Genomic DNA, 25545 nt, shown 5'->3' with positions numbered 1-25545 from the left:
ATCTCAAATCTTTAAGTCAAATATCTTTGCAAAGATTTTTTTCTATGGACTTACCTCAAGCACTCAGAGGCTACTTTGTGGCACAGATAAATGTAGCCTGCCATTCTGTGCAAGGTATAAGATGACAACAAGCTTTTAGCACAGCTGCCACCCGCTTCTTACCTCTGGCTTTTGAGATCCAAGTTTCATTTCTGAATACTCTGATTATTACTACCATTTTTAATCCTAAAATAATACATGATGCCTTCTCTAGACCCTTACTGAATGTAAGTTATTAGCTCAGTTACTGTAAATTATTTGTTCGCTTCACACGAAGCTTGCTATGCTACATCTGGAAAGTCTCCTTTTCTCTGATGTATTAATATTCTACCAGACCTAAGGCTGCATTTTTATTGATCTTACTGAAAATACTGATTTTCTGTTAATTGTCCTATATGGAAGCCTTCTGCATTTTTTCTTTACTATTATAAAGAAGTTTCAGCTTATCCTTCTTACCCCATACATGAAGCAATTGGGATGCAGTCATTAAAATGTCGGCATGAACTAGCACCATGCAGAATAAAAGCTCTAAGCATTGAACAAACATTTTTTCTCGTTCTCTTTTTAATAATGGTGAAACATTGCCCAACCCTGGGTGTGTTTTCCTTTACTTCTACAAAGGAAGATGCATAGATTTTTGGAATTCTTACAAAACAATTCGAAACATTTGTTGTTTTTTTTCCCCTCAGCTTATTTAAAATTGTCATTTTGTTTTCTTCTCTTGCAATGGTCTCAGTCTAGAAATCCATAATCACAAAGGAGGATAGATGTCATAGCAATTTTTTGTGTTAAACATACTGTACAATAAACTTGCAATAAAGGAGAAATAGTTTAGACTATTTATTCTGTAGCTTCAAATGACTACTACAAAAAAGCCTCTTCACAAATTTTACATTGTCTTAGTCAATTTTCAAAGAAAGAATTTGAAAATTGAATTTCAGATTAAGTTAACTTTGTAATTTAGGAGAAACTTTTGATGTAAGAAGTAATTTTTCAATACTCGTAAATTTGTCTAAAATTAATATTTAATTTAGTAATTAAAAGCTTATCTTGTCTTTTTGCATATCCTCTCCTTACGATAAAGTATTTATATTAAGCGCTTAAAACTTCCGCTAGATTGGCAAAACCTGTTCTTTAAACAATTTTTTTTATATATAATGACATTTGCATTCTTCTAGGTTCAAATGATTTATTCAGAATTGTTTGAATGTAGTTATACGTGTGGAAAACTTTAATTATGAGCTATCTACATGCTTGCAATATTACCCAGAGGGCTGTACTTCTTTCTTAATTAAAAATATTTGAACTTAATAATAGAGAACTCTATTAAAACTTGAATGAAACACTGCAAGCAACCAGGTTCTTAAAGAGTATTAAGTAGTTAGCAAATTGATTGCAGGAAGAGTTTGTTATGCTTTTTTTTTTTACCAGTCCTCCATATGAGCAGATTAGAATAGGCTACTCTGTAAACTCTCAAATTGATAACCTTTCATATAAAACCATCATTTAATATATAATTCTTAAAACAATGAATTTCAAATATGGAATATTTCAAAATGGAAATAAAATAATTACATGCCTACAGCCAACAAAACGGCTCCAGTGCTGTCTCACTGTAGTTAACAATACGTCAGCACTTCTTTTCTTGAACCTTGTGGAGATCAAAAATACTAGTTTCTTCCTGCAAAACTGCTCCAGCATATAGAAAAAAAAAGCCTTTACATATGTCTGTGGTCAGAAAAAGGCCACATTCAAATAGGTTATTTTATTAATTTTAAAATTATTGGAAATATTCTAAAAAAAAAAAAAACACGTATTTGGCTCTATTCTGTAAGTGCTAGGTGAACATAATTTCTAATGTAAACAATCACTGTTTAAAAGGCCATCAGTGACATGAAAATTTGGATTCAAATTTTGACCATGGCCTGGTACAAAATGAAGTGTCAAAGAACTCCAAGGAAAGGCCCCTGGGTGGGAAAATTATATTACTTGATGAAATCAAGTATGAGAGCTAAATCTGCTATATAAAGTCATGTTATGTTTTGTTGCAATAAACCAGTCTGTAACTCCTGAATTTCTATAATAGGCTTTGCCATTGCAAAAAACAAGCAACATATTACATGTGCGATGCATTTACAGCTACAAGTGCAGTATGGTAATAACCCTAATGTCTAATTTCGTAATCAACTATTTATCGAGCAGAGGAAAAATGGTAGCTCTTTTTTTTTCACCTTTTAAAACAAAATATCACCAAAAAAAGCTGTAAAACATATCTAACACTTTAAAAAACTTGACTGAAATCCACCTAGTAGTCTATCTTTAGTTACATTCTACAGGACAAAGTTGATCACTGCATTAGACACCGGTAACATCTTTTAGGGAAAGTAATCAATGTAATTAATTTGTTACGGAAAAATAGATCACAGTTATGATTAGCAATAAATATAGTTGAATTTTAGGTGAATGTAACAATGCCAGTAGCCTGGCAATTTAGCCTATGACAGCCTTACTGCTGGCCCTCAATCACATAATTTATTACTTTGCAGGGCTGTCGCAGAGCGACTATGAAGTATCTAGATTAACGCTCTTTCTATTGTCACTCATTAATATATCAATTCAAAGCCTGTCAATTTTCCTTTGTAATCTTTCAGCCCAAAGCTACTTTCTAACACACATAATTCCAAAATGTGAGTTGCTCAATGACATCTCTTTTTATCTATAAACCTCTGTGATTTCTGTTTTATTTGGTGTACTATTTTCTGTGCCACAAAAACCTACGAAATCAAATTTCAACAGACTGAGCTCAGTAAATACTGTTGTGATGAAACCAGAATATATCTGGATGAAAGATTCATTTCTCAATTCATGCAAATGGGTATATTTAGTATAGCTTCTCTATACAATCTAATGATTTAAATCCAAAGTAAAAATCACTTACACAAGTCTGCTTTGTCAGACATGGATTTTGTCTTGAGATTTTCTTGAGAGATTTTTTACTGATGGATCGTTTTAATTTATCAGAAACTCCTTCGTATCTTTCAGTCTTTTCAGCTTCATTTGGAATTATTTTAAAGAATTCAGATTTACGTCCAGTTGGAGAAAGAGAAAGGATAGGCTTTAAGCTTCTCTGAGAGCTAACAGAATCTGTTTTTTTCACAGTGGAACTCTGTGGTTTTGATACGACGGTCTCTTCGAGGTTATGCTTGCTCTCCTCCTCCTCCTTACTCTTCCGGTATTCATTTCCCCATGACGTACTCTTTAATGGGCTCTCTTTAAAAACTGCTGACTCAGATGTTTCTTGCCAGCTGTGGCTGATCTCAAGGCTGTCAGCACTGTAGATAAATTCATTGTTGTCATCCTAAATTTAGGAAACAAAGCAAGAGTGATTCCCTCTCATCATCACACAATACAGTTTTACATAACCTTAAAATTTCAAAATGGCTATTTAATCTCTGCTGCCTAATTCTAAATTGGCAAGGATTCTGAAAACCAGCTGCTCTCCCTGGCAACCACATTGAGTACCACAAACATATTCTTACATCTCAAGTAGGGAAAAGTAGAAGGTAGAAAGAGGAGTAGAGGAAAACAAGATTGCACTTTTCAGAATGTTGCCCCAAATTTAGAATGCTGGTAACTTCCCAAACCTGCGTGTTACACAATAATCATAATTTCAATAAAACTACAATTTTAATCCAAAAGTAAGCAAAAACTCCACAACAATGATGTTTTACATTGAATTATTAATATTCCATATTTTCATAGCACATCTTCAACTTAAACATGGAAGTAATAACTCCTGCTGAGATGGCTTTCCTCACCTCTGGTAATATCACTGAATATCACATTCAATACCATTTGAATATTATCTAGGAATTTTGGAGGTTAGTTTGTTAATCTCGTATTCATACTTCTAACAATGTCTCTGCAAAATATCCCATGAATCAAGTGTGTGACGTTCACTCCTACTCCACCTCAACAACAAACAGCAAGTCCAAGCATGCGGAAAGAAAAACAATGGGGAAGAGCATCTAGTGTTTGCCTCAAGGTTGTTATTCTCAAGGAGGAAAAGGACGAGAGGCGTCATCTTCACGTCATCAGGCTGGTCCTCGCCATATGCTACCACACTGGATGTAAGGCAGTATATATTACAATATTCAATAAGACATTGAAATATCATCTTCAGTGTCTCTCGTAGCCAAGGTTCAGTCCCACTGCAAACGCAAGTGATCCAAGTCTGTTACTGACTTCAATGAGTCCACGACTGGATGACACAGAATGAAACGCACATTCAAGAAAATAATCCCTCAATTTTATTAATGATACATGTTTTGGAAGTTTATAGTTTTATTCTTTCACTTTGCAATTTCCTTGAAACACAGTTCTGTACTTTCCTCTTATACATAGATTTTTATTTGCTGTAAGTTATCTTAAAATCCATACTGGAAACCCATATTAAGTTACATTAATTTAAGATGAAAGATTACGAAAAAAAACCCACTGTATTTTTTTCCCCCAAACATTAGAGATAAACAGATAACTTTGATTAATATGAAGCTTAAGTCCCTTCCACCTTTCCATGCCTCTTTAGCCATATGTATTTAGGTTCCAGAATAATCTGTTAAATACTAAATCATGAAATGGTGCCAGAAACATCAATAGTGTTTGCTTGATTAACTATAGTGCAGCATATGTAAACTGAAGATCAGAATGATTTTCCTAAGGAACAAGCACTTCCACTGTTGTATTGTATTCCTTGAAAGAACATGCAGATGGGCAGTTCTGGATACATAAAACTGATTGCTCTCTCTGGGTTGTAATTTTAGGAAGATCATCCTAATGACTATAAAGGACCACCTACTAGGAGCAGATGGGTTATAGGCCCTTTGTACAATGAGCTTTAATACTGAGGTATCAGAGTGAAATTAACAGCCTTTGTAAGGGTACATTATCTTATTTAATCTTATTCCTTTACTCTTTGAGTTGTAAAAGGATAGAAAAATTCTCAATTTCTTCATTGAAGGCTTCACTGATGAACTTGCCTCTTACACTTTAAACAGCATTTTGGATAGCATTATGTGACATGGGGTCCCACCTGCCTCAGACACACACCTCTTGCAATCAGCAAGACTTTTGGTTTTGCTCTGGGTTTGACAGAATCCATAAATGTGGCCACAAAAATTTTAATTATACAAATTCTCTGACAGAAATTTGAGCTGATAACATGGACACTCACATAATTACAAAATAAGTCACTTGATGTGAACGGTTCCAAGAGAAGAAGCAATTTTTATCCTTTACTGATTATTTGACTCTAATAATTGAATAACCACATTGAACTATTTCAAGGACTAATTAGTAACCACTAAAGGGAATTTATAAATACTCGCTGTTTTCAGTTTGTGGGATGAAACATTTCCTCACCAAAAGCCAAAAGTTACATAAACTGTATAATTCTAGCACATTTATTGTGCATATCTTCTGGCTCTCAGTATATTCAACAAAGAGAGTCAACGCTCACTTATTTGAAATTTATTCTGATGCATAACCTGCCTATTATAATTTACAATTAAGAAAATATTTTCTGTAGATAATACTCATTTTTAACAGATTTAATAAAAAAGTATATAATTCTCCTTTGCAGCTCCACTAACTTCAAATGTGGACTAGGATGAAACTGGGATTTTGCCCCTTTAACTGTAATTTTTGAATTCACGATGCAGTGACATAAAAAACCCAAGGAAAACTTCTGGACTTTTTACCAGTCCAAGATATTTAAACTACAAAGATATGCAAACTCTTTTTTTTTTTTTTAAATTAAAGCTAAGTTCTACTTACATTTTCCAGGACAAATGCAATTTAAGCTCATGTGCAATTATCTAAATTGTAAGTTAAGATATTTATCTTATTTGATACAGTTCAAGAGCGTGCACATATCTATATATTATACACAAACATAACGTATTTGAATTTCAAAGAAAGCTGTAACACAATGATCATGAGAAACAATAATAGTGTGAAAACCTGTAACAACATAGCTTATTTCAGCATGTAAAATTAACATATGGTTTTAAAAGGCACCACAAGATTCAGCATAACTTAGTAAAATAAATATTTTGTCATATAAGTGAAGTAAACTGGGAAAATTCAGTAAACCAATGTTATGGTTGGGCTAAAGAATTTTAGTAATTTTGCATAGATACCTTAAATTGCGCTAAAGTAGATACCATTAAGTTAGCAGTCTTATGTTCAGCTATCACAGCTTTTCCAGGATCCTCTTTCCTGAATTTTCAGTGCTTTAAATAAAACTTTTCTAGTTTACTTCGGTAATGCAAAGTAGAACAATTTGAATAGTAAATATGTATCCAGATTTATGAGTATAAGGCTGATTTCAAGAGGCGACACACAATGTATCTGTAGAAGGAAGAGGATGAATATAGGCAAAATATGACTGCTAAGTAATTTGTTGGTGCAGTGACTTCTACATGAAAGAAAGGCTTAGCTATGAATTACTGATGTAGTAGTTAGACTGAGAAAGAAAAACTCTTGCTAATTTGTTAGCACGCTGTAGACTTGTTTAAAGCAATTATCTTCTACCTTTGTAAATCTAATCCACCTCCAGCTGCAGTGCTGATACTATTTAGTGCAGTTTGCATCCGAAGATAATGAATGAAACAAAGGCTGTTCCCTAGCACATCTCTGGTATACAGTCAAAGAGAAGGTTTTAGTTTAAATAATACTTGAAATTTTTTTAAAGAAGATAGGGATCTTCTATCAGTCTGTCTTACATCAAGCCTCTAGAATGGACATTGAGGCTTTGTCCCAAGGTTTTTCCTGCGCTGTAAAAGCAGGAGTACTTGGTTACTGCTTTCTCTTTGTGCGCTTGAAACTCGATTTCGGGGGCAGGACAATCACAGAACCACAGAATGTGATTGGAAGGTTGGCATGGAATGTTTGCTACCTTCTTCAATAAAGGCTTAAGTACCAGTAAATTTTAATGATTCCTTTAGCTTTTGATTAATTTATATAAATTTATAAATTCATCAGTTAAGTATGCCACATGCACTGTGTTTTGAAAGACACTTTATTTTCACTCATTTATCATAGCATGGCCTTTAGTGTTTGGGGTTTCTTCAGAAATTCTTGTTTGCCATTTTTACACTGCTTTGGAGATGTATCTTTACAAAGAATGTTCATAAGGTAGAAACTTTTAGCAGTTACTGTAATGACATAATGGAACTACTCCGTGGATTGACAATTTGGTGAATTTCTAGATAGTATCAGCTGATATATTTGTTAAAAAAAATAAAAATATTTTTTTTTCACTGGAAAATGAGAGGTGCTGGAGCACCTCTCCTAAGATGACAGGTAGAGAGAGCTGGGATTGTTCAGCCAGGTGAAGAGAAGGCTCTGGAGAGACCTATAAGCCCCTTCCAGTACCTAAAGGGGCTACAGGAGAGATGGGAAGGGACTCTTCATCAGGAAATGTAGCAATAGGACAAGGGGTAACCATTTTTACTGAAAGAGGGGAGATATAAATTAGATATCAGGAAGAAATTTCAGTATGAGGGTGGTGAGACACTGGAAAGGCTGCCCAGGGAAACTGTGCATGACCCATCCCTGGAGGTGTTCAAGACCAGGCTGGATGGGGCTTTAAGCAAACTGGTTTAGTGGGAGGTGTCTCTGCCCATGGCAGTGGGGTTGGACCTAGATGATATTTAAGGCCTATTCCAACTCAAAGGATTCTATGATTCTGTGACTAATTTTATTGCTGAAAGATTTCCACATTGCAAAAGAATTAAAGCTGGTCATGCTGACATGACTCAGGATATAGAGTAGAAATGCAGATCATCAAGTGACATAAAAAAAGATGAAATTTCTTAACTTACTTTCAACAGTGTTAGTGAGCAAAACAGTCTCCCTGCTTACAGTTTTAAAGGGCACAATAAAGCCTTATTTAATGCACTCTTGCTCAACCATAACAGACTTCATCTCACTTGAATCTATGATGCAGGCTTTCCTAAAATCTTTTTTGTTGTAATGATGCATGATACTCGCATTTCTCTGTCAGCCCAGAGACTGACAGAGTTAGGTTTCTTTCGTCCACTTTTTACAGAGGGTGCACCTGCATTTTCACTCCTGTATCCAGCAACCTGACAAAGACAAATCTATCTATAGGTGTATGTGGAAAAGACGATTTATCCTCTCTGTCTAGTCTGCAGACAGAATCTCATCCTAGGAGTTTTAGGATGAAGATGACTTTATCAAGAATTACACATACAAAGTGGCCTACCTCTCCACTGCTGTCAGCTCCTTGAAAGTTATCTTCAATTTGGGTTTTTCCATGTACTCTGTTACTGTCCTGCTTCAAATCCAAAGGGAAAATGCAACACTCTGGTGACATACTTGAAGACTTCCCATGAGGCGCTGATCGAGGTGTTGATGAAAATGTGAAAATCTCTTTATTATTCACTTGGTGATCACCTGTTTCGTTGCTGTGATGTTCAACAGAGGCATTCTGTGGTGAGGTTAAATTGTGGCAGGCTGAATTTCCAGTAGCTACGAACTGCTCATTCCTATCCAATTGAATGCTCTCTGTGAAACTTTCTGGAAACACCCATTCATCTGAAACATACAATGTTTACTTTAATGCCAAATATGTAAATTGTATATTACCCTGATCATTCTAGTCTTCTCTGGAAGTTGTACACCAAAATAAGTTTTTCTAACAGAGAAACATTCTGCTTATCAGATCCATGCAGTTGTAAGAGTGACGAGGATGCAATGAAGAAGATCAGGCTGCTTTCTAAGTGAGGCAAGGTTAATCATACATTTCCAGATCACAGCTAAAAAAAATCCACAGGCTATGATATATGACATGCTAGACAGCAATTTGCAAATCTGAAACTATTTAGCTGTTAAGATTTGAAATTGTTCAACTGAATTTCATTCTAGGAAAACAATTGTATTAAATTTGGCTATTGATCTTTTTCTATAGGCATTTTTCTATGGCTGACATTTAAAAAAAATAACCATATATAGTTGGTGGAAAGTTCATAACATTACAATCTGATGCTTCTTCATTGCTGAAATTCTACACTTTCTTTTATGCCCAGAACTTATGGTTTAGATCTCAATTTCAAACTGTGGTTCTGATGAAAAATAGTGTGACATGAAAAATGTATGAAGATATCTGTTTCACCAAGTTTCCCTGAATACAGGCAGTACTAATCTGCCAATTTTAAAACAAACAATAAACTACAGAAATGGATTTAAAGATTGAATGCGCCAGATAAACATGAAAAGGCCATTTTTATACTCTTATTGTTAACTTATATTTTACTGTTTGGAATGATGGTATAGAAAAAAATGTCAATTTGATTGATTAAAACCAATATCAAATAGCATCTTAGCAAAGGTGAATTGCTCAAGTATACAATACTCCCTTATCTTCATTAAAGGCAGTGTGGTGTGGATTATTCACTACATCTTGAAACTTTCTGGCTCCATAAAACAAAGTTACCACCAACTGTATTAAAAAAGCCTCAATAAAAACGTAATAATAAAGTAGTACTGCAATAATAAAATGCTTGCCATCACAGAAGTCAGTGAATTTACTATGGTATTCTAGTCCTTTTAGCTTTGTTAGAGATAATTGCCACTTCAGGCAGATTCAGCAGCTTTGGGATAAGGCTGGGAGGGAAAGTCTGAACCTCAATGTTTGAAGGCAAAAGAAAGAAGAAAGAGAGAGCCAGGAGAAACAGCTGTCTTCTCACTGGGTCGCTGTGAATCTTCCAGTTTACTGAACATAACTAGAGTTTGGTAGCTTTACTAGCTAATATCCTAAACAGTAGTTTGTACTAGCAAACACTGAAAAATAGGGATTTGGCACATCTTGTACATTCATGGCTTGCACCTACTTGTTTCATCCCCCACCATGAAATCAGACTTTCCATGTAGCATGCTGTCTTTGCAGTTTTCAAATATGCACTGACAGTTCAGACCACTGTAAGGAGCCCTCTATAGTATGGTTATACATTTAGCATACAACCCACTTCATGAGAACCTGCTAATATTTATGCAGAAAGGACAGTGAATGAGCAGAGAGGAGCAGCTTTATTTTTATTATGGCCTACAGACTAAATAACAACCAACTTCCCTAACTGCAGTCTCATCTTTCTATTGTCATTCTAGAATGACTTTTAATGCAGTTGTTACTGTTCAATTTGCAGAAGTCATTACAAATACAATTTTATAATGAATTCTGGAGAAAAAAAAAAAGGTGTTAAACCACTTGGGTTTTGTGATTTTTAAGTCAATTTTGAAGTAAGTATCAAAATACAAAAAAAAATAAAAATCTTACGGAACAGTTTAGAGAACAGGAGGCATTTAGAAGCTTAAACTTCTGACTCCTACTCCTGGCTCCGACACAGACATCCAAAAACTTGGATACACATAACTTTACTTTTTACTCACCATTGTGAGTAAAGTAATATCTTAGAGCAAAAGTACTTCAGAAATATAAAGACCTACTTCGAAAGATTTAGTGCCTGTATAATAGTTAGGCTGGATATTCTGCTTTGTTAGGTTAACCTTCTCTGTAAAGAACAACATTTGCTGCCAGAGACATTGAAGAAATATACTTGGGTTAGTAATAGGATAAATGCAAATATTAGTTTCTAGACCACAGTATTATTCTTAATGAAATATGCAGGAGGAAGACAGAAAGGTCTCTAAGGCTTTAAGACGACATTTTACGCTGGCTGCGGAATTCAGCAAGTGCTGTAACCTGTAGTCAGTGTAACATTTTGTTAATCGTCTACAAGTGAAAGACCCAGGGTGTTTTGGACCAAACCAAATCCTATTATCTCTCCACCACAAACTATACTGGAATTTCTTTTTAACTCAGCATTTCCATGTCAATTGTAATGAACAATTTGCAGTATCTTCTTCGCAAAATATGCAAATTACTATGTAATCACAACATTGCAGCAAACAAGATAAATGCAAGAATGATCACCTAAACATCTAATTAGCTCTTCTACACAGTCAGACTTATGCTAAAGCTTCTAATTGCAGCCTAACATTTTAATGGTTTCAACATTGCATAAATAAGATTGGCAAACTATAAACAATGCTCACTCATTTTATTTTTTCCCTTCATTAAAAACAACTTACCTTTGTAAAGGTACTGCACACCTACTTCAGGAGACATGCTGATTTGAGCTCTATTATAGATCTAAAAGGTATTATCATAAAGAGTGGCGACTAACCTCTAAGGTAATAAGATCTTACAGGGGATCTCACAGTAGGCATCTGCTACCGACCTCCAAAGCAAGACAAAAAGGGCAGCGAAGCATTATTTGGGTCACTTAAGCAAGCTTTGGGGCAGCAGAACCTGGTTCTTATGGGGGACTTCAGCTACCCATACTTTTGTGGGAAGAACAATAGAGCAGCTCACAATATGCTCCTGGAAGGCCTAGAGGATCACTTCCTCACACAAATGTTATATGGGCCAGCCAGGAACGTTTTAGATTTTAGAAAGGCAAACTTCAGCTCGCTCAGGGATCAACTGGGCTCTGAGCACAGCACAGACTGGGATCTACCCGCTGGGGAACAGATCTGTGGAAAAGGACCTGGGGTCCTAGTGGACAGCAAGCTCAATAGCAGTCAAGCTGTGGCAAAGAAAGCCAACAGGATGCTGGGTCACATTGACAAGGACATCACCAGCAGAGATAAAGAGGTCACTGCCCCACTCTACTTAGCATTTGTCAAGTCTTTTAATAGAAAGCAACACTACTTTTTCATAGAGACGAGGGCTGGTTTTGCCACAATAATGTACTTTCCAGACACAATCAAGAAAACCGATTGATACTGTATGACAAAAAATATCCACACCTTCTGGTAGATATGTTTGAAAGGGAAAAAAACATAAGCTCAGGTGTCTTTCTTTGAAAAATAAAAAAAAAGTCACCACTGAATTTTAAAAACAACCCCCCAAAACCCCTCATATTACATGGGTACCGTAATTTAAATCCTAAATTCCTATCTGGGACAAGTAAAATTTCTTGTACATTTGATGTTTGGAGTCTTCAGTGTTAAATTTAATAGGGATTTAAACAACAAATTATTTTTAGTTCTTTCCCTTTAATCATGAGAGCATGGAATTTTCCTTTTTTTTTTATTAATTCATTACTCTGATACTCTCCTTAATCCTGCAAATCTTTATCAATACTCAAAAGCAATTCTGTTGCAGGGTGTTTGATTTCCATAATCCCCCACAACACAGACATTTATATTTTATGTGAACTGCTTCTGGGTCTTTCAAAATTTACAGCAGAGAGTTCTCCACACCACACATAACTGAGATGTAAAAATAACATAAAATGAGCACCATACCACTGGTTATCTCCCATGTGCTTTTGGCTGCATTTTTTAGAGATAACGTTGTATGACTGTTCTTGTCTGCTGATGGCCGTTGTGGTGAAGTGGGCTGAAAATCTGCTCTTCCACTCTCAGAGGTTTTCTGAGTCTGAATTGCAGGGTCTGAAACACAAACCCAGAAGCTTATGAAATGCCTGTGAACACTTATATTGTGTGCTTTTCTAACTTGAGGCATGGAAAAACAGTATCGTCCTGGGATACAAACACCTTCCAAACAGCATAGGAATCTTGTACACCAGCAGATATAAGACTGTCACAAGAAAGTAAAAATTTAATACTAGTTATGGAAGAAGGGGAAACCATAAAAGTTATAAAAAACATGCTTGCAAAAGTCTGCAAAATAATCAAGAACTACTGCAGTAGCCCTGTTATATACACAGCATGAGGGAAAGTGGACTATATGTATAACCTGTGGCTACTGCCAGCAGGTGGTGATCCCTGGCTCAAACACTTACAGTAGGAATACCTGCAGAGAGAATGAGCATTTATTCAAGCTCATACAGGAGAATATGCCACGATTTAATATAAACACCTTCAGTAAATAACAAGGTAGATAAACGGTTAGAAAAACAGAGAATTAGGTCTGAAACCGCTCAAAAGGAAACAGTCTTCGAGAAATAAGGAATTAAAATGTAAGCTGGGTTCCTTCTTTAAATCCCCTATCTCCTAACAAGGTCGACAATACTGTTTTGCTGCTTCAAGACATCAGTGTGCTGGTCTCAGGACTACTCCCTACATTCCTGCATCCTCTCTTGTCATAGCTCCGAGTAGTTGCAGGCCCCGTTTGTGGTCAGTCAGGCTACATTTGCTAGATCTTATTTGCTGGATCTTACCAAATCACGAAGGTAATAAATTGTCTGAGAGAACAGAACGAGTTGATAGGAAGGAACACCAGAACATGAAGTAGTGGCTTCAGCAATTTTAGGATGAACCAAGGTCACTCCGACCTTGCCAAGTACACCAAGAAGCTACCCAAATTAGGAAGAGTTCAGAAGTTTAACCTGAGGAAGACTCACAAGACAATCCCCCACCCTGATGAAGGCACCGGAACTCCCACCAGATGAATACCCAAGATGGAAGACTCCGCCTATATATGAATATGCATGTAAAATATGAATATGCATGTAAAGATTATGTAACCTACACTCAAGCTTGTATAAAAAAGCTGCACTGATTGCTAACGGACGGAACTCTTTGTCCAGGGCGGCCTGGAGAGTTCCCCAACGCGTTGTTAATAAATACCTCCTGCTTATGGACTTGAAAACTTAGTCTCTGAGCAGTTTCTATTTTCTGAGCAGTTTCTATTTTCTGAGACTGCAGTTTCTATTTCGCCTTTTGGGGCAAATTCGGCATCAGGTCTTACATTCTGAAGTCAAAATCATGCAAAAATTTTGGCAGGTTGTGAACTCTTTACATATTCTTTGCTTTATGCTCTTACCATTTTGACATAGAACTTTAGTTGTTTGGCAAGTATCTCTTTTGCCTCCTCGATCTGAAGAATCATTGCATGGTGAGAATGATAGCTCCGATCTCTCAATGTCTTGTACGGATTCAGTTCTCTTTCCTGAACTTTGAAGTCGGCACGATCTAGTACTTTTGCTACTGCAGATCTTTGTTACCTTAAAAGACATAATCTTCTTAATGAAAGACAAAAACATAACAGCTTTCAAAATACTCAACTGTAAACACACATTTCAAATTAAGCTTATTTTTCAAATAAGTGTTCCCAAATTTTTTTTTTTAAAATATTGCCTTATCAGGAAACTTCATGGTAGTCAGAGTTCTGTGCAGTATCTTCAATCTTTACTAACAGGCACATTTTTTTTCACTGAGTAAAAGGAAAAAAAGGCAAAGAAAAAAAAGTTAAAATTCACTATCTAGATTAAAAAAAAAAAAAAAAGGTGAGACTTGTGGCTATTCTAGACCTCAGAAGGAGTCCCTTCTTCTTTGGAGAAAGGAATCTCATTTTACATCTTAGCTTTCAATTGACTTCCTATAGAAGAGCCTTTTTCCTTTGGCCAGATCCTTTATTCACAGTGTTAAACCAGGAATTCAGTCCCTACCAGACTCCTAAAACCTGCATGTTGTTTGCTGGCAGACTGAAACCAGATGCTTTCCCTTTGCACTGTAATGAAAGCATCACACGAACTACTCTATGGCTTACTATCATCCACTGAGAGTACACAGAAATACTGAATTTCTGCTCTGTGTCACAGATTTCATCAAGACAAAAAATATTTACAAACACACAAATTTTACCAGTTTAGAAAAAAAAAAAATCATAAAAGAATGATAAGAAATCACAGAGTAATTTCAGCAGGAAGAGATTCTTTAGGTTGAATGCTGAAATGAGATCAGCTTGTTCATCAAGTTTTATTATCTTTGAAAGTTTTGAAAATCCACAATTTCCCTGTGACCCCATTCCAGTACTGAGCCACACCTACCATTATACCCAGTTAGAGCTTCCCTGATGCAATTTGGCACTGCTGCCTCTTGTCTTAGAAGACCTGTCTTCTCTACAGCCCTGCATTAGTTGAAAATAGCAACTAATTATCCTTCAGCTTTCTCTTCTGCTGACTGAACAAACCATGTCAAGTGCTATAGCCACCCAAGCGTTTTACTTGCCCTCCTCTGGATGTTACAGTATCTCTCACACTGGGTGTCCACGACCAAACACAGTACTCCAGACATAGCCTCACACCAGTCCTGAAGAAAACCCTTTAGTGTGACTCCTCCGCTTACCAATCTCTTTCTTTGTAGGAGTAGCAGTGCTTTTGTTGTAATTTAGCCCTTCTTACCTCTCCAGATCCCCTTGTGCTGACTCTTCTGTTTGAGGACGGAGGTGGCCCAAGGATCTTTGATCCAAATGCAATATGTGATACATCCTGAGTTTTACTGATGCGTGTACTGCCTTGTCCTCTATTAACCAAGCTACCTAAGAAAAATAAAAGTTTAAAAAAATGTTACAGTACTTTCAAAGAATAAATAATAATACTTTTTTCAAATCAACTGAAATAAAAAAAATTATGAATACTTAACATACATTAAAGTTATTTGCCTTTATAGCACGATCCCTAGAAATATGTAGGAATATCAGACACGTTTTATAAAACTGTGTTAACATACAAGCAAGAAACTTTTGGTCTATTATACAAACCAAACTTACTTCTTACTTTAAAAATCTATTTAAGAAGGGGCTATTTATAAACAAAAAAAACCAGTTTGTGTGATTTCTTTAGAACTTCAATGAAAATCTAACTTCTGACAGAAGAAAAGACAAGTCTAATTAATAAATAACAGAATAATAAATAATAACAAGAAAACTGAGGCAAGAACGTCAAGCTATCACTCACAACTCAAAGCAGAACTATTTACACCCAGCTTGCTTTTTGAAATTACTGAATCTACTGCATTACCAGGGCTGAGCACTACACCATTACCTTCTCTCCTTTTTCCTGATGTGACATTTGGTTGCTGCTAACAGCTGCCATTTCACAAGATTAGATGACCTGTCTTGCTTTAACATCAATTTCTTTAATTTGCTGACTACCTTGGGATGTTGTTAACTCCAATTATAAAAGCTGATTTGCATGAAAATCTGTCTTTATGAACACATTAATTGACTGCAATTAATTACTTACATCTACACATAACAGTGTGTTGATGGCATAATTAAATAATGTGTAATTAAAAGCAGATGATACTAAAAATAATTTTGGCTTTTGATTATCAAATAAACAAAAAGTTTAGCAGATAAAAAGAACATTTTCCAATTAAAATGCACTTAAACATACCAAAGCTTCCATTTTCAAGGCAGCCAATTTCTGAAATTTGAAAAGCATGTCTGGAAGAACGCATGTTATGTTCATAAAATGGGATTGAAAATAAAGATTAAACCTTAAACTGAAGGCATTTCATTTTCATGCAGGTCAGAGATGTTATCATTAATTATTTTACTATATATACCTAAGAGCTATATATCTTTGTAGTCCAGATGGTAAAATGGGAGTCTTGTTTTAAATGAACATTCATTTTTCTGTTTAGTTACATCATTCACACTATTGTACTCATTTAAGTTTTATAGTTGCTTGTATTTTGACAACCCAGCCAAGAAGAATCAATTTTTGAATACAGTCGCTGAGAAATGAATTCCAGTGTTTCTTCTGCTATTTCAAAAGTAAACTTATAATTGAACTTCACAACAGAACTTTGGCTTGACTTTGGCTTTCCTTGAGAAAGGATGTTTAAAAAGTATTTTCTTAAACGTTTCATATTATCAAGGTTGTTCTCAAAGAAATATTTATTTCAAACTTTAATTTTCTTTTAAGTTTCATGAGATGCTATAGCTTAAATACTACTGTTGTCTGTAATAGTCTTGCCTTTTATAGTATTAATCTTCATTAGTGATTATCATTCCCTGTAATTTATCTTATTCCTTCGATCAATACTTTGCACATGCATTTCCAGAGCATTTTAACAGAAATGGTGGAAATGATTACTTACTGTATTCAAACACTAAAGATGAGAATCCTCAAGACTGAGAAAGTACCAAAACCAGTGGAATAAAAATGTATCTTGCTTACCTACAGCACCACTTCTAACATTGCCTACACAGATGAAGATGTATTGAAAATGGATTCTTTATCTAATTTGCTGGTTCAGACCCACTTCTAAGCTACTTCAGACCTATTTCCTTCTCAAAAGATGCTCTTTTACCCTGTTTAGTATGAGGAATCAATGACTCAGAAAAGGTAGTACAGAGTAAGGTGAAAATAAAAACATTAGTAAGACACTGCAATTTTATATGGGCCAAATTAAAGGCTTAGTCTTGGGTCTCATTCAGAAACCAGTAATAATGTAACAAGAGTAGAGGAAAAAGGGTGCCTATAGAGACGGATTTCACCTAGGCATTTTTTATAAGCTCTTGCAATAAGAGAGTAGAGGAAAAAGGGTGCCTATAGAGACTGATGTCACCTGGGCATTTTTTATAAGCTCTAGCAATAAGTTTATGTAATGACCAAGTTTAAGATGAAAACAATTAAAATGCACTTAAACATACCAAAGCTTCCATTTTCAAGGCAGCCAATTTCTGAAATTTGAAAAGCATGTCTGGAAGAACGCATGTTATGTTCATAAAATGGGATTGAAAATAAAGATTAAACCTTAAACTGAAGGCATTTCATTTTCATGCAGGTCAGAGATGTTATCATTAATTATTTTACTATATATACCTAAGAGCTATATATCTTTGTAGTCCAGATGGTAAAATGGGAGTCTTGTTTTAAATGAACATTCATTTTTCTGTTTAGTTACATCATTCACACTATTGTACTCATTTAAGTTTTATAGTTGCTTGTATTTTGACAACCCAGCCAAGAAGAATCAATTTTTGAATACAGTCGCTGAGAAATGAATTCCAGTGTTTCTTCTGCTATTTCAAAAGTAAACTTAGAATTGAACTTCACAACAGAACTTTGGCTTGACTTTGGCTTTCCTTGAGAAAGGATGTTTAAAAAGTATTTTCTTAAACGTTTCATATTATCAAGGTTGTTCTCAAAGAAATATTTATTTCAAACTTTAATTTTCTTTTAAGTTTCATGAGATGCTATAGCTTAAATACTACTGTTGTCTGTAATAGTCTTGCCTTTTATAGTATTAATCTTCATTAGTGATTATCATTCCCTGTAATTTATCTTATTCCTTCGATCAATACTTTGCACATGCATTTCCAGAGCATTTTAACAGAAATGGTGGAAATGATTACTTACTGTATTCAAACACTAAAGATGAGAATCCTCAAGACTGAGAAAGTACCAAAACCAGTGGAATAAAAATGTATCTTGCTTACCTACAGCACCACTTCTAACATTGCCTACACAGATGAAGATGTATTGAAAATGGATTCTTTATCTAATTTGCTGGTTCAGACCCACTTCTAAGCTACTTCAGACCTATTTCCTTCTCAAAAGATGCTCTTTTACCCTGTTTAGTATGAGGAATCAATGACTCAGAAAAGGTAGTACAGAGTAAGGTGAAAATAAAAACATTAGTAAGACACTGCAATTTTATATGGGCCAAATTAAAGGCTTAGTCTTGGGTCTCATTCAGAAACCAATAATAATGTAACAAGAGTAGAGGAAAAAGGGTGCCTATAGAGACGGATTTCACCTAGGCATTTTTTATAAGCTCTTGCAATAAGAAGTTTATGTAATGACCAAGTTTAAGATGAAAATAACAATCTATTCAACATTTTGAAAGGTGCAAAATTATCAGTTCTCCATGAAGGACACGAATCAGAGCATACAAAATATTCTCATTTTAAATTCCATTAAAACCTTCTTTTTTAAGAAGTGCTTGCACATATTCCAGGATGTATGCAGTTGCAAATGGATCTACAGAATAAGAAGTCCCATTCTTTACTACCTTAGTAACTGTATCACATGAAAATTTTGCTCCCACATTATTCAATTCTCTGTTGAGATTATTCATAACTATAAGAAACAATACAGAGCCTAGAACAACAACAATGAAAAAGCAACCAACAACTTTCGAGGCCTCCTGCTGTTAGCCTTCAGCTATAAAAATTTAACATTTGATCCTCTGTTTGCTTCCTGTCTCTTAGTTTTTACCCCAGTCAAAAGTTTGTATCTTGGCACATGACTGCCTAGCTTCTTTTATAAACCTCTTCTATGCAGTGCTGTCAAGGTCTGAATTATATATTTTATTATCTTCTAGTTTACAGAAACATTCAGTTAACTCCAAGACACTAAAAAGATTTCCTTTTTCAGAGTATAAGCTGAGGAGAATATGCACGATCAGATTGTTAGAAGATTTTCATTAATGTAAACATACTTTAAAAGGAAGTGTAGCAACGGAACAGCCACACTCAGAAGACATACCTCAAATACTGTTACTATAAATCCCCCACTTCAATTAGAATTGCTCAGGCTGCACATAGATCTCTGAAACTATAGAACAGACATATGCCCTATGTGCTCATGGTATTGCAGCTATGCAAGAATTGTCATGTTTTATTATAAGAACTGGAACTCTTAACATGCACTTTTACAAATAACTCCCCCATTATTTGTATGCATACTGTAGAGATCAGTATTTTAATCACAGTATTTTAATACAACAAAATACCTGTTTCTTGCACCGTTACTGGATATCTGCTGCATTTTATTTCTGGTTTATGAATTTTAGTCAGGTTCAGCAATTGTGTCACTTGTGGCACATCTGTATTTAGCTGGCAGGTTCGAGGAATAACATCTGTGGGCTCATATGGCATGAATGGAACAACACACGTATCTAGAATCAAAAAACATGGGCTTCACTTCACTCAGATCACACAATGGAATTAAATTTGACTTACATTATTCATTAGATTACATATATTTTGGTTCATATGGTTATAGCAATTTAATAGATTACAGTAAATTGAAAAATTTGCTGCAATTGATCACTTGTAATACAATAAGCATGTGCATTTCAAAATGATATTGTGTATTTTTTAGGCCAAAACATTTGAATATGCTTAAACAAAGAAATATGCACCAATGGCTGGAATAGTCCCAATAAACCAACTTTGACTTGGCAAGTGAACAAGCAAAACAGAAACACAAAACACATTTAGTTAATATTTATTACAGCTCAGCTTTAATTGTAATACTGATATACTAACTTTTCAGACAAAATGAACATTTGAAAATAGCCTATCTACTCTTGTGACACCAGGCATTAGTAGAATGTGATCTGATTGTCTCTGCTTTCCCTTTCATAATCAATACAGACTGACCTTCTGAAAGTTATTGTCTACAAAGAAAGGCACCCAGACTCAGAACTATTCCTGATGTTCTCATGCAAATTCATTCCAAACTTTGTAAGACTTGAATATAGTAAGCTAACGAATACCAGCCTCTTTTCCAAGGCTAAGAAGAGGAAAACATAACCCCAAACACAAACAATGGATCAAGTACTGAGACTCTAATAGAAGAATTCAAGTGTGCCATGTTGTATTTCAGTAGAGGACATATTTATTTAAGTAAGATAAATGCTAGCAACCATTTTCTTCACCAAGCTGGTACTTTATTTACTGCTTTAAGACAATACTTACTGATAAAAAACCCATATGTAACCTCAGGATTACTATGGAAACCAGAAACTAGGTATATATCAAGCTTGTATGCCTCAACACCATAGGGCAGAGAAGATGAATTCTTTTCTCTTTTATCTCAGTAATCTCACACAGAAATAATTTCTTAGTATATGTGGTTTCTCCTTTCCACTTGCCATCACTTTAAGAATGCAAAGCATATTGTACACAAACTATTAAGAAAGAATAACACACACATTGCACCTTGAAATCACTACTTCCACCACCAAGGAGGTTTAAGCAAAGAACTTGACCCTCACTGCAAGTTGCAATGTCATTGCATTCAGTGGAGCTCCACTAACTGGTCCAGTCATCTGAGAGGAAAAAAGCTTTATCGAATCATGATTATTAACTGAAGTTAATTAATAATAATAAAAAAATATTGTTTCTCTCTAATTGGGTATGAAGTACAGAATTATTTTAATACAGCCAAACCTTGAGCTGTAACAATTTTAAGACTTGCCTAGATAAGGAAATTCATAAGCACACAGAAAATTCTAATGCCCACCAGCTGTGTAATAATCATAGAATTGATAATCCAGTAATTAAAAATGTAGTATTTTACCATGCATGCAATTTATTAAAGCTGCCTGCTCATTATGTTAACTACATTTTGGAATTTTGGAACTCATTTAGAACATTTACGCACATTCAAAAACTGTTTAGAATGGAAGAAGATAAAACAATGCACCAATGGGATTAAATTAAGCCAGTGAGGCCTCTAACTGCAGCTTCTGCTGAGACTATACCAGATTCTCTCTATAGTAATTCTTTAATTAATATTTTTTTTCAACCTCACCACCAACACCACCAACAAAAAAAAAGAGTAAATCACAAGGACCACATACTCTCCCTTACTGGTTTAGGTTTTCCAAATGGAAGATACATTTTGTTACATTTAAAATACCGCATACTATCCCTCCTTCAGAAACTAGAACCATTTCTTCAGGTGTGTTCTTTAAAAGCCACAAAATTATAATCTGAATGAAACTGAAGCTGAACTATACCTAGGCTTCCTCTAAAATAAGAAAGTGCCAGCTGTGTTTTTCTAATTCTTCCTCTATTACTGCAAATATCAGTGAGGAATGAAGTTCTCTACCTTGGAAAATAATGATTTGGGATTATGACGTTAGTTTGGAGACTGGTAAACCTTTGACCAATATCCTGCTTTATTACAAATTTAATCTCTCGTTTTTCAGCTTACTACCAATATTAATCTCCCAATGAACAAGGACACATTAGGATAAATGGACTAAAGATCACAGACAGGTGTTTATGATAATTTCATTGCTCTGTTTCATATAATACCGTTTTGTTATATAAAGAAGAAATCTTTCATCACCTACTAACATCCCAAATAAAGAAAACAAACAGTAAATGCTGCTAAGCTTAAGTATTTAGCTTTCATTTCAAATACTCTTCTCTTGGCCAAAATCTGATTCCTATCAGCATGAGATACACACATCAAAACAAGCACTCTACTTGAAAATTCATGACAAAATTGCCAATTTTTAAAAAAGAGGAGTGCACATATACCTAATTACTTGCCTAAAGACTAACACTAGCAGGTCTAATATGCTGTACTACCACTTAAATTTTCATGAAATCATGATTTTTCAAATTGGCAATCTGATGACTAAGATGACTTTTGATTTTGTAATATGAACAGTTATGATTAAGACTAAATAGTAATTAAAACACACCATCTTCCTCAGCTGTATCTTGAGGCTTGGATTTTAAAGTGAAGATCTTTCTCAGTTTACAGTTAGCTGAAATAATAATACCATCCAAAGACTGGAAGACAGCTCCTCTGAATATTTCACTGGTGAATGCTACCAAGTCAATACACATATTGCACCACTAGAAAAGAGAAACAACACTCTTTAATAAAATCCAAACACTAATCATTTCAGACAAGTATTTGCATATAGTTCTCTATGACTGAAGTCTCTGTGGAGTATTAGATTCTCACCGGCTCTGATTCACAATGTGTAACATTTTGATAATAAAAATGATATTGCTTTATTTGCACTTAGAACAATTATTTATACAAACAAATCAGTACATATGACCTACTGACTGCCAGCCCGAGTAAGCTCTGTTACCTAGCATATCCACAATATATTTTGCAGCTATTTCTAAGTAAAAAAAGGTTTTCTGGGGAAAAAAAGAATTGTTATTGAATATTACTTCTATAAGTTAAAGTTCCAGCAGCTTAAGTGCTCCAAAGCCCATAGTTTTGTTTCTTTGATGCATTCTTTCTGAGATTCACAAACAAAAAGGACCTCTCCAAAGCTTGCACCCCTTCCACACTGAAAATTATCAGGTAAATTTCAAGTATTGACAAGACCCCAGTGTATGGTAACATCTTAAATCTACTTCTTGTTTATAATAAATGTTATGCATTCCTGGTAAAACATTTCTGAAAGACAAATCAGATAATGACAACTGCTTGGGTTGCTAAAGACCCTACTTTAGCATGTTTTAATTCTCATTAGATGATTATTCCATTTGTTTCAGGAAACACTGTTAGAATGCTGACATCAACATGCTACACTCTCCTGCGCTGCTCTTGTAGCTCTTTTAAATTCTATGTTTCAAATTTTTTCCACTTAAATCAACACTTGTATATCACTATTCTTTGTAATACAGAAATAAGTAGTTACAGGTGTCTATTTTGCATGTGGAATATCCTATTACCCTTCTAGAAAAAAAAAAAAAAAGAAGTTTCATATAAAACAAGTAGTATGACAAGCAGAGGAACTAATAAAATATGTTTCCTTGTGGCTTTATGTTTTCCATTTAGCATCTCTGATGTTTAAAACCACGTACTCATAGTTCTGATGTTCCTAACAATTCTTTTCCTTATTGATTTAGATTATCTATTGAGGGATGAACTAATGCTACCACATCTTCTATAACTGGGAAATATACAGAGATGGCCTCAAGGAGAAATGCAACCATTTTCAAGAAATTTGCAGAACTGCAATATATTTGATATGATTACTCATGTGTAAAATTTCGTTTACCAGCGGGCTGAAGTTTTATTAAGGGAGAAGAATGCTAAGGCACAGTGATTGTACATACCTTATTTTCTTATAAAGTCAAGGTAAAAGTACTAGTTTCTAAGTGTCAAATAGTAAATATTTTCTGAGGAAAAAAAAACAGGTGCATGTATTACTGTTCAGCTTCTAAGTCCAAAATTTGGAAGGAAAGTAACACTTTTCTTGAAGGCACCAAGCAATGGAAAGGAAAATACTATAATTATAACTGATATTTCTATTGCTGAGGTTGAAAAACAGCATAATTTCTAAGAATACAATACAGGAAGGTAGCACATGAAAATGTAACCTATGTTCTATTGATATAACAAACAACATATTATATCCTTATTCACAATCAATCATGCTGATAATAATGGTCAGTCTGTGCATACAATAAGTTAAAATAGCAGAGGCATGTAAAAGATCTATCTTATCACTGAAAGCAGCATACTCCCTCCTTTAAGTAAAAGCAACAATAAAAAGAAAGATAATAATTTCAAAGAAGACAGATATGACACTAAGAAATACAGACCTACACTTTAAGGTTTGTCATGCATTAATGTTATTAAAATATTTTGACATTGTAACTGATCAGAGCATATAGTAAAACATTAATCAGAGACCTGTCTATCTGAATTAAAACACGTAAGTGAAATTCATATTCTGATTGAATTTAACTTGGTGTACATTAATGCATACTTTTATCCTGAAACATTTGTGCTAGCCTGACACCAAGACCAACTAACTGAATTTATACTGAAGAAAAACAATTTCGTTTCATCAGATCTTGAATTAATGGCAACTTCAGGGGTATGATCTGATGCATATTCATTTGAAAAAAGTCCAACCAGTTCTTCCTACAAAGCAGAAAACTCCTGAAATCTAAAGTTATCACAGATGTCTTCACCTAAACTATCTTGAAAGAAATCATAACTTCAGAGGATTTTGTAAAATATTCTCTCTCATGTCTAGCCTTAAATCCATAGCCACTTAGTATACTGTTATCTCATTCCCTTGGTGCATACTTCCATTTTAAGTTATTTGAAATCTGTTCTCAACTCCAAATGATTTTCTAAAGCAGCATTTCAGACTTGAGTCTTTACAAGGTCATACAGTAACCATCAGGTTTTGTATCCTGACAGCTATTACCATACGTTGTGGCTGGGCATGGGAGACAGGAACAGGGAGAAGCTGATGGCTATTGTTTTATTTTCATCAGTTTAACATACACATTGTTTAATATAAACCAGAATCTGGAAGAACCTGAAGCACATGAAAATAGCCATCAGCTACAGTCTACCTGCAGCTCCAGTGAACAAAATAAAAGACACTACAAGAGAAGGCACATATGGACAGAAGCACTATAATGAGGAAGTATCTCAAACAAACAGAACTTAACAAAGGCTGAATAAACAGAAGAAGTGAGAGATAAACACATCACAAACAGCATTAACCTGGGAAAATGGGAACGAACTCCTAATGTTAGAAGAAGGGTAAAAGAGCAGCAGTATTAAGTGGTTCTGATACCATCCAGCAGAGGGGACATAAACATGTATCTTGAATCATCAGGAACTGAATTCTAAACCAAACAGTAATTTCAACAGGTCTATAACCATACATAAAACATTTCTGATAAAGTATGCTCAACTGCAGTTCAAGGAATATTCCCAAGGTACCTACTATTTTGCGCTTGATCATAAACAGAGGAATTTTTGCATGCAGAGGGGTTACAGACAATTCCTTGTGGACTGTTGATAAATACAATCTTCTTTTAATATTTCCTAAATCAGTTACCCTATAAAAGAAAAAGCAGGAGAGAATAGAACAGATCTTTGTCAATTCAATAATCCAGTATCTTTGGGCAAT

General features: G+C 34.8%; 1 protein-coding gene across 1 annotated transcript in view; it reads right to left on the bottom strand.

Annotated features, from left to right (window-relative positions):
- The window catches only part of LOC106890719 (chromosome unknown open reading frame, human C3orf67), a 71363-nt gene that overhangs the window by 26742 nt on the left and 19076 nt on the right, over positions 1-25545 (bottom strand). Inside the window, exons 7-14 of the mRNA XM_014946694.1 lie at positions 25360-25474; positions 22339-22495; positions 19627-19791; positions 15279-15415; positions 13919-14099; positions 12436-12582; positions 8330-8661; positions 2978-3397 (exon numbers count right to left, since the gene is read on the bottom strand). Coding sequence (XP_014802180.1) covers positions 2978-3397; positions 8330-8661; positions 12436-12582; positions 13919-14099; positions 15279-15415; positions 19627-19791; positions 22339-22495; positions 25360-25474 — 1654 coding nt within the window. The remainder of the gene's footprint in view (positions 1-2977; positions 3398-8329; positions 8662-12435; positions 12583-13918; positions 14100-15278; positions 15416-19626; positions 19792-22338; positions 22496-25359; positions 25475-25545) is intronic.

This window comes from Calidris pugnax, unplaced genomic scaffold (assembly GCF_001431845.1).
Source record: "Calidris pugnax isolate Ruff unplaced genomic scaffold, ASM143184v1 scaffold81, whole genome shotgun sequence".
Lineage (NCBI taxonomy): Eukaryota > Metazoa > Chordata > Aves > Charadriiformes > Scolopacidae > Calidris > Calidris pugnax.
Note: the sequence above shows the minus strand (reverse complement) of the source record. Positions and strands in the feature narration are given on the sequence as shown.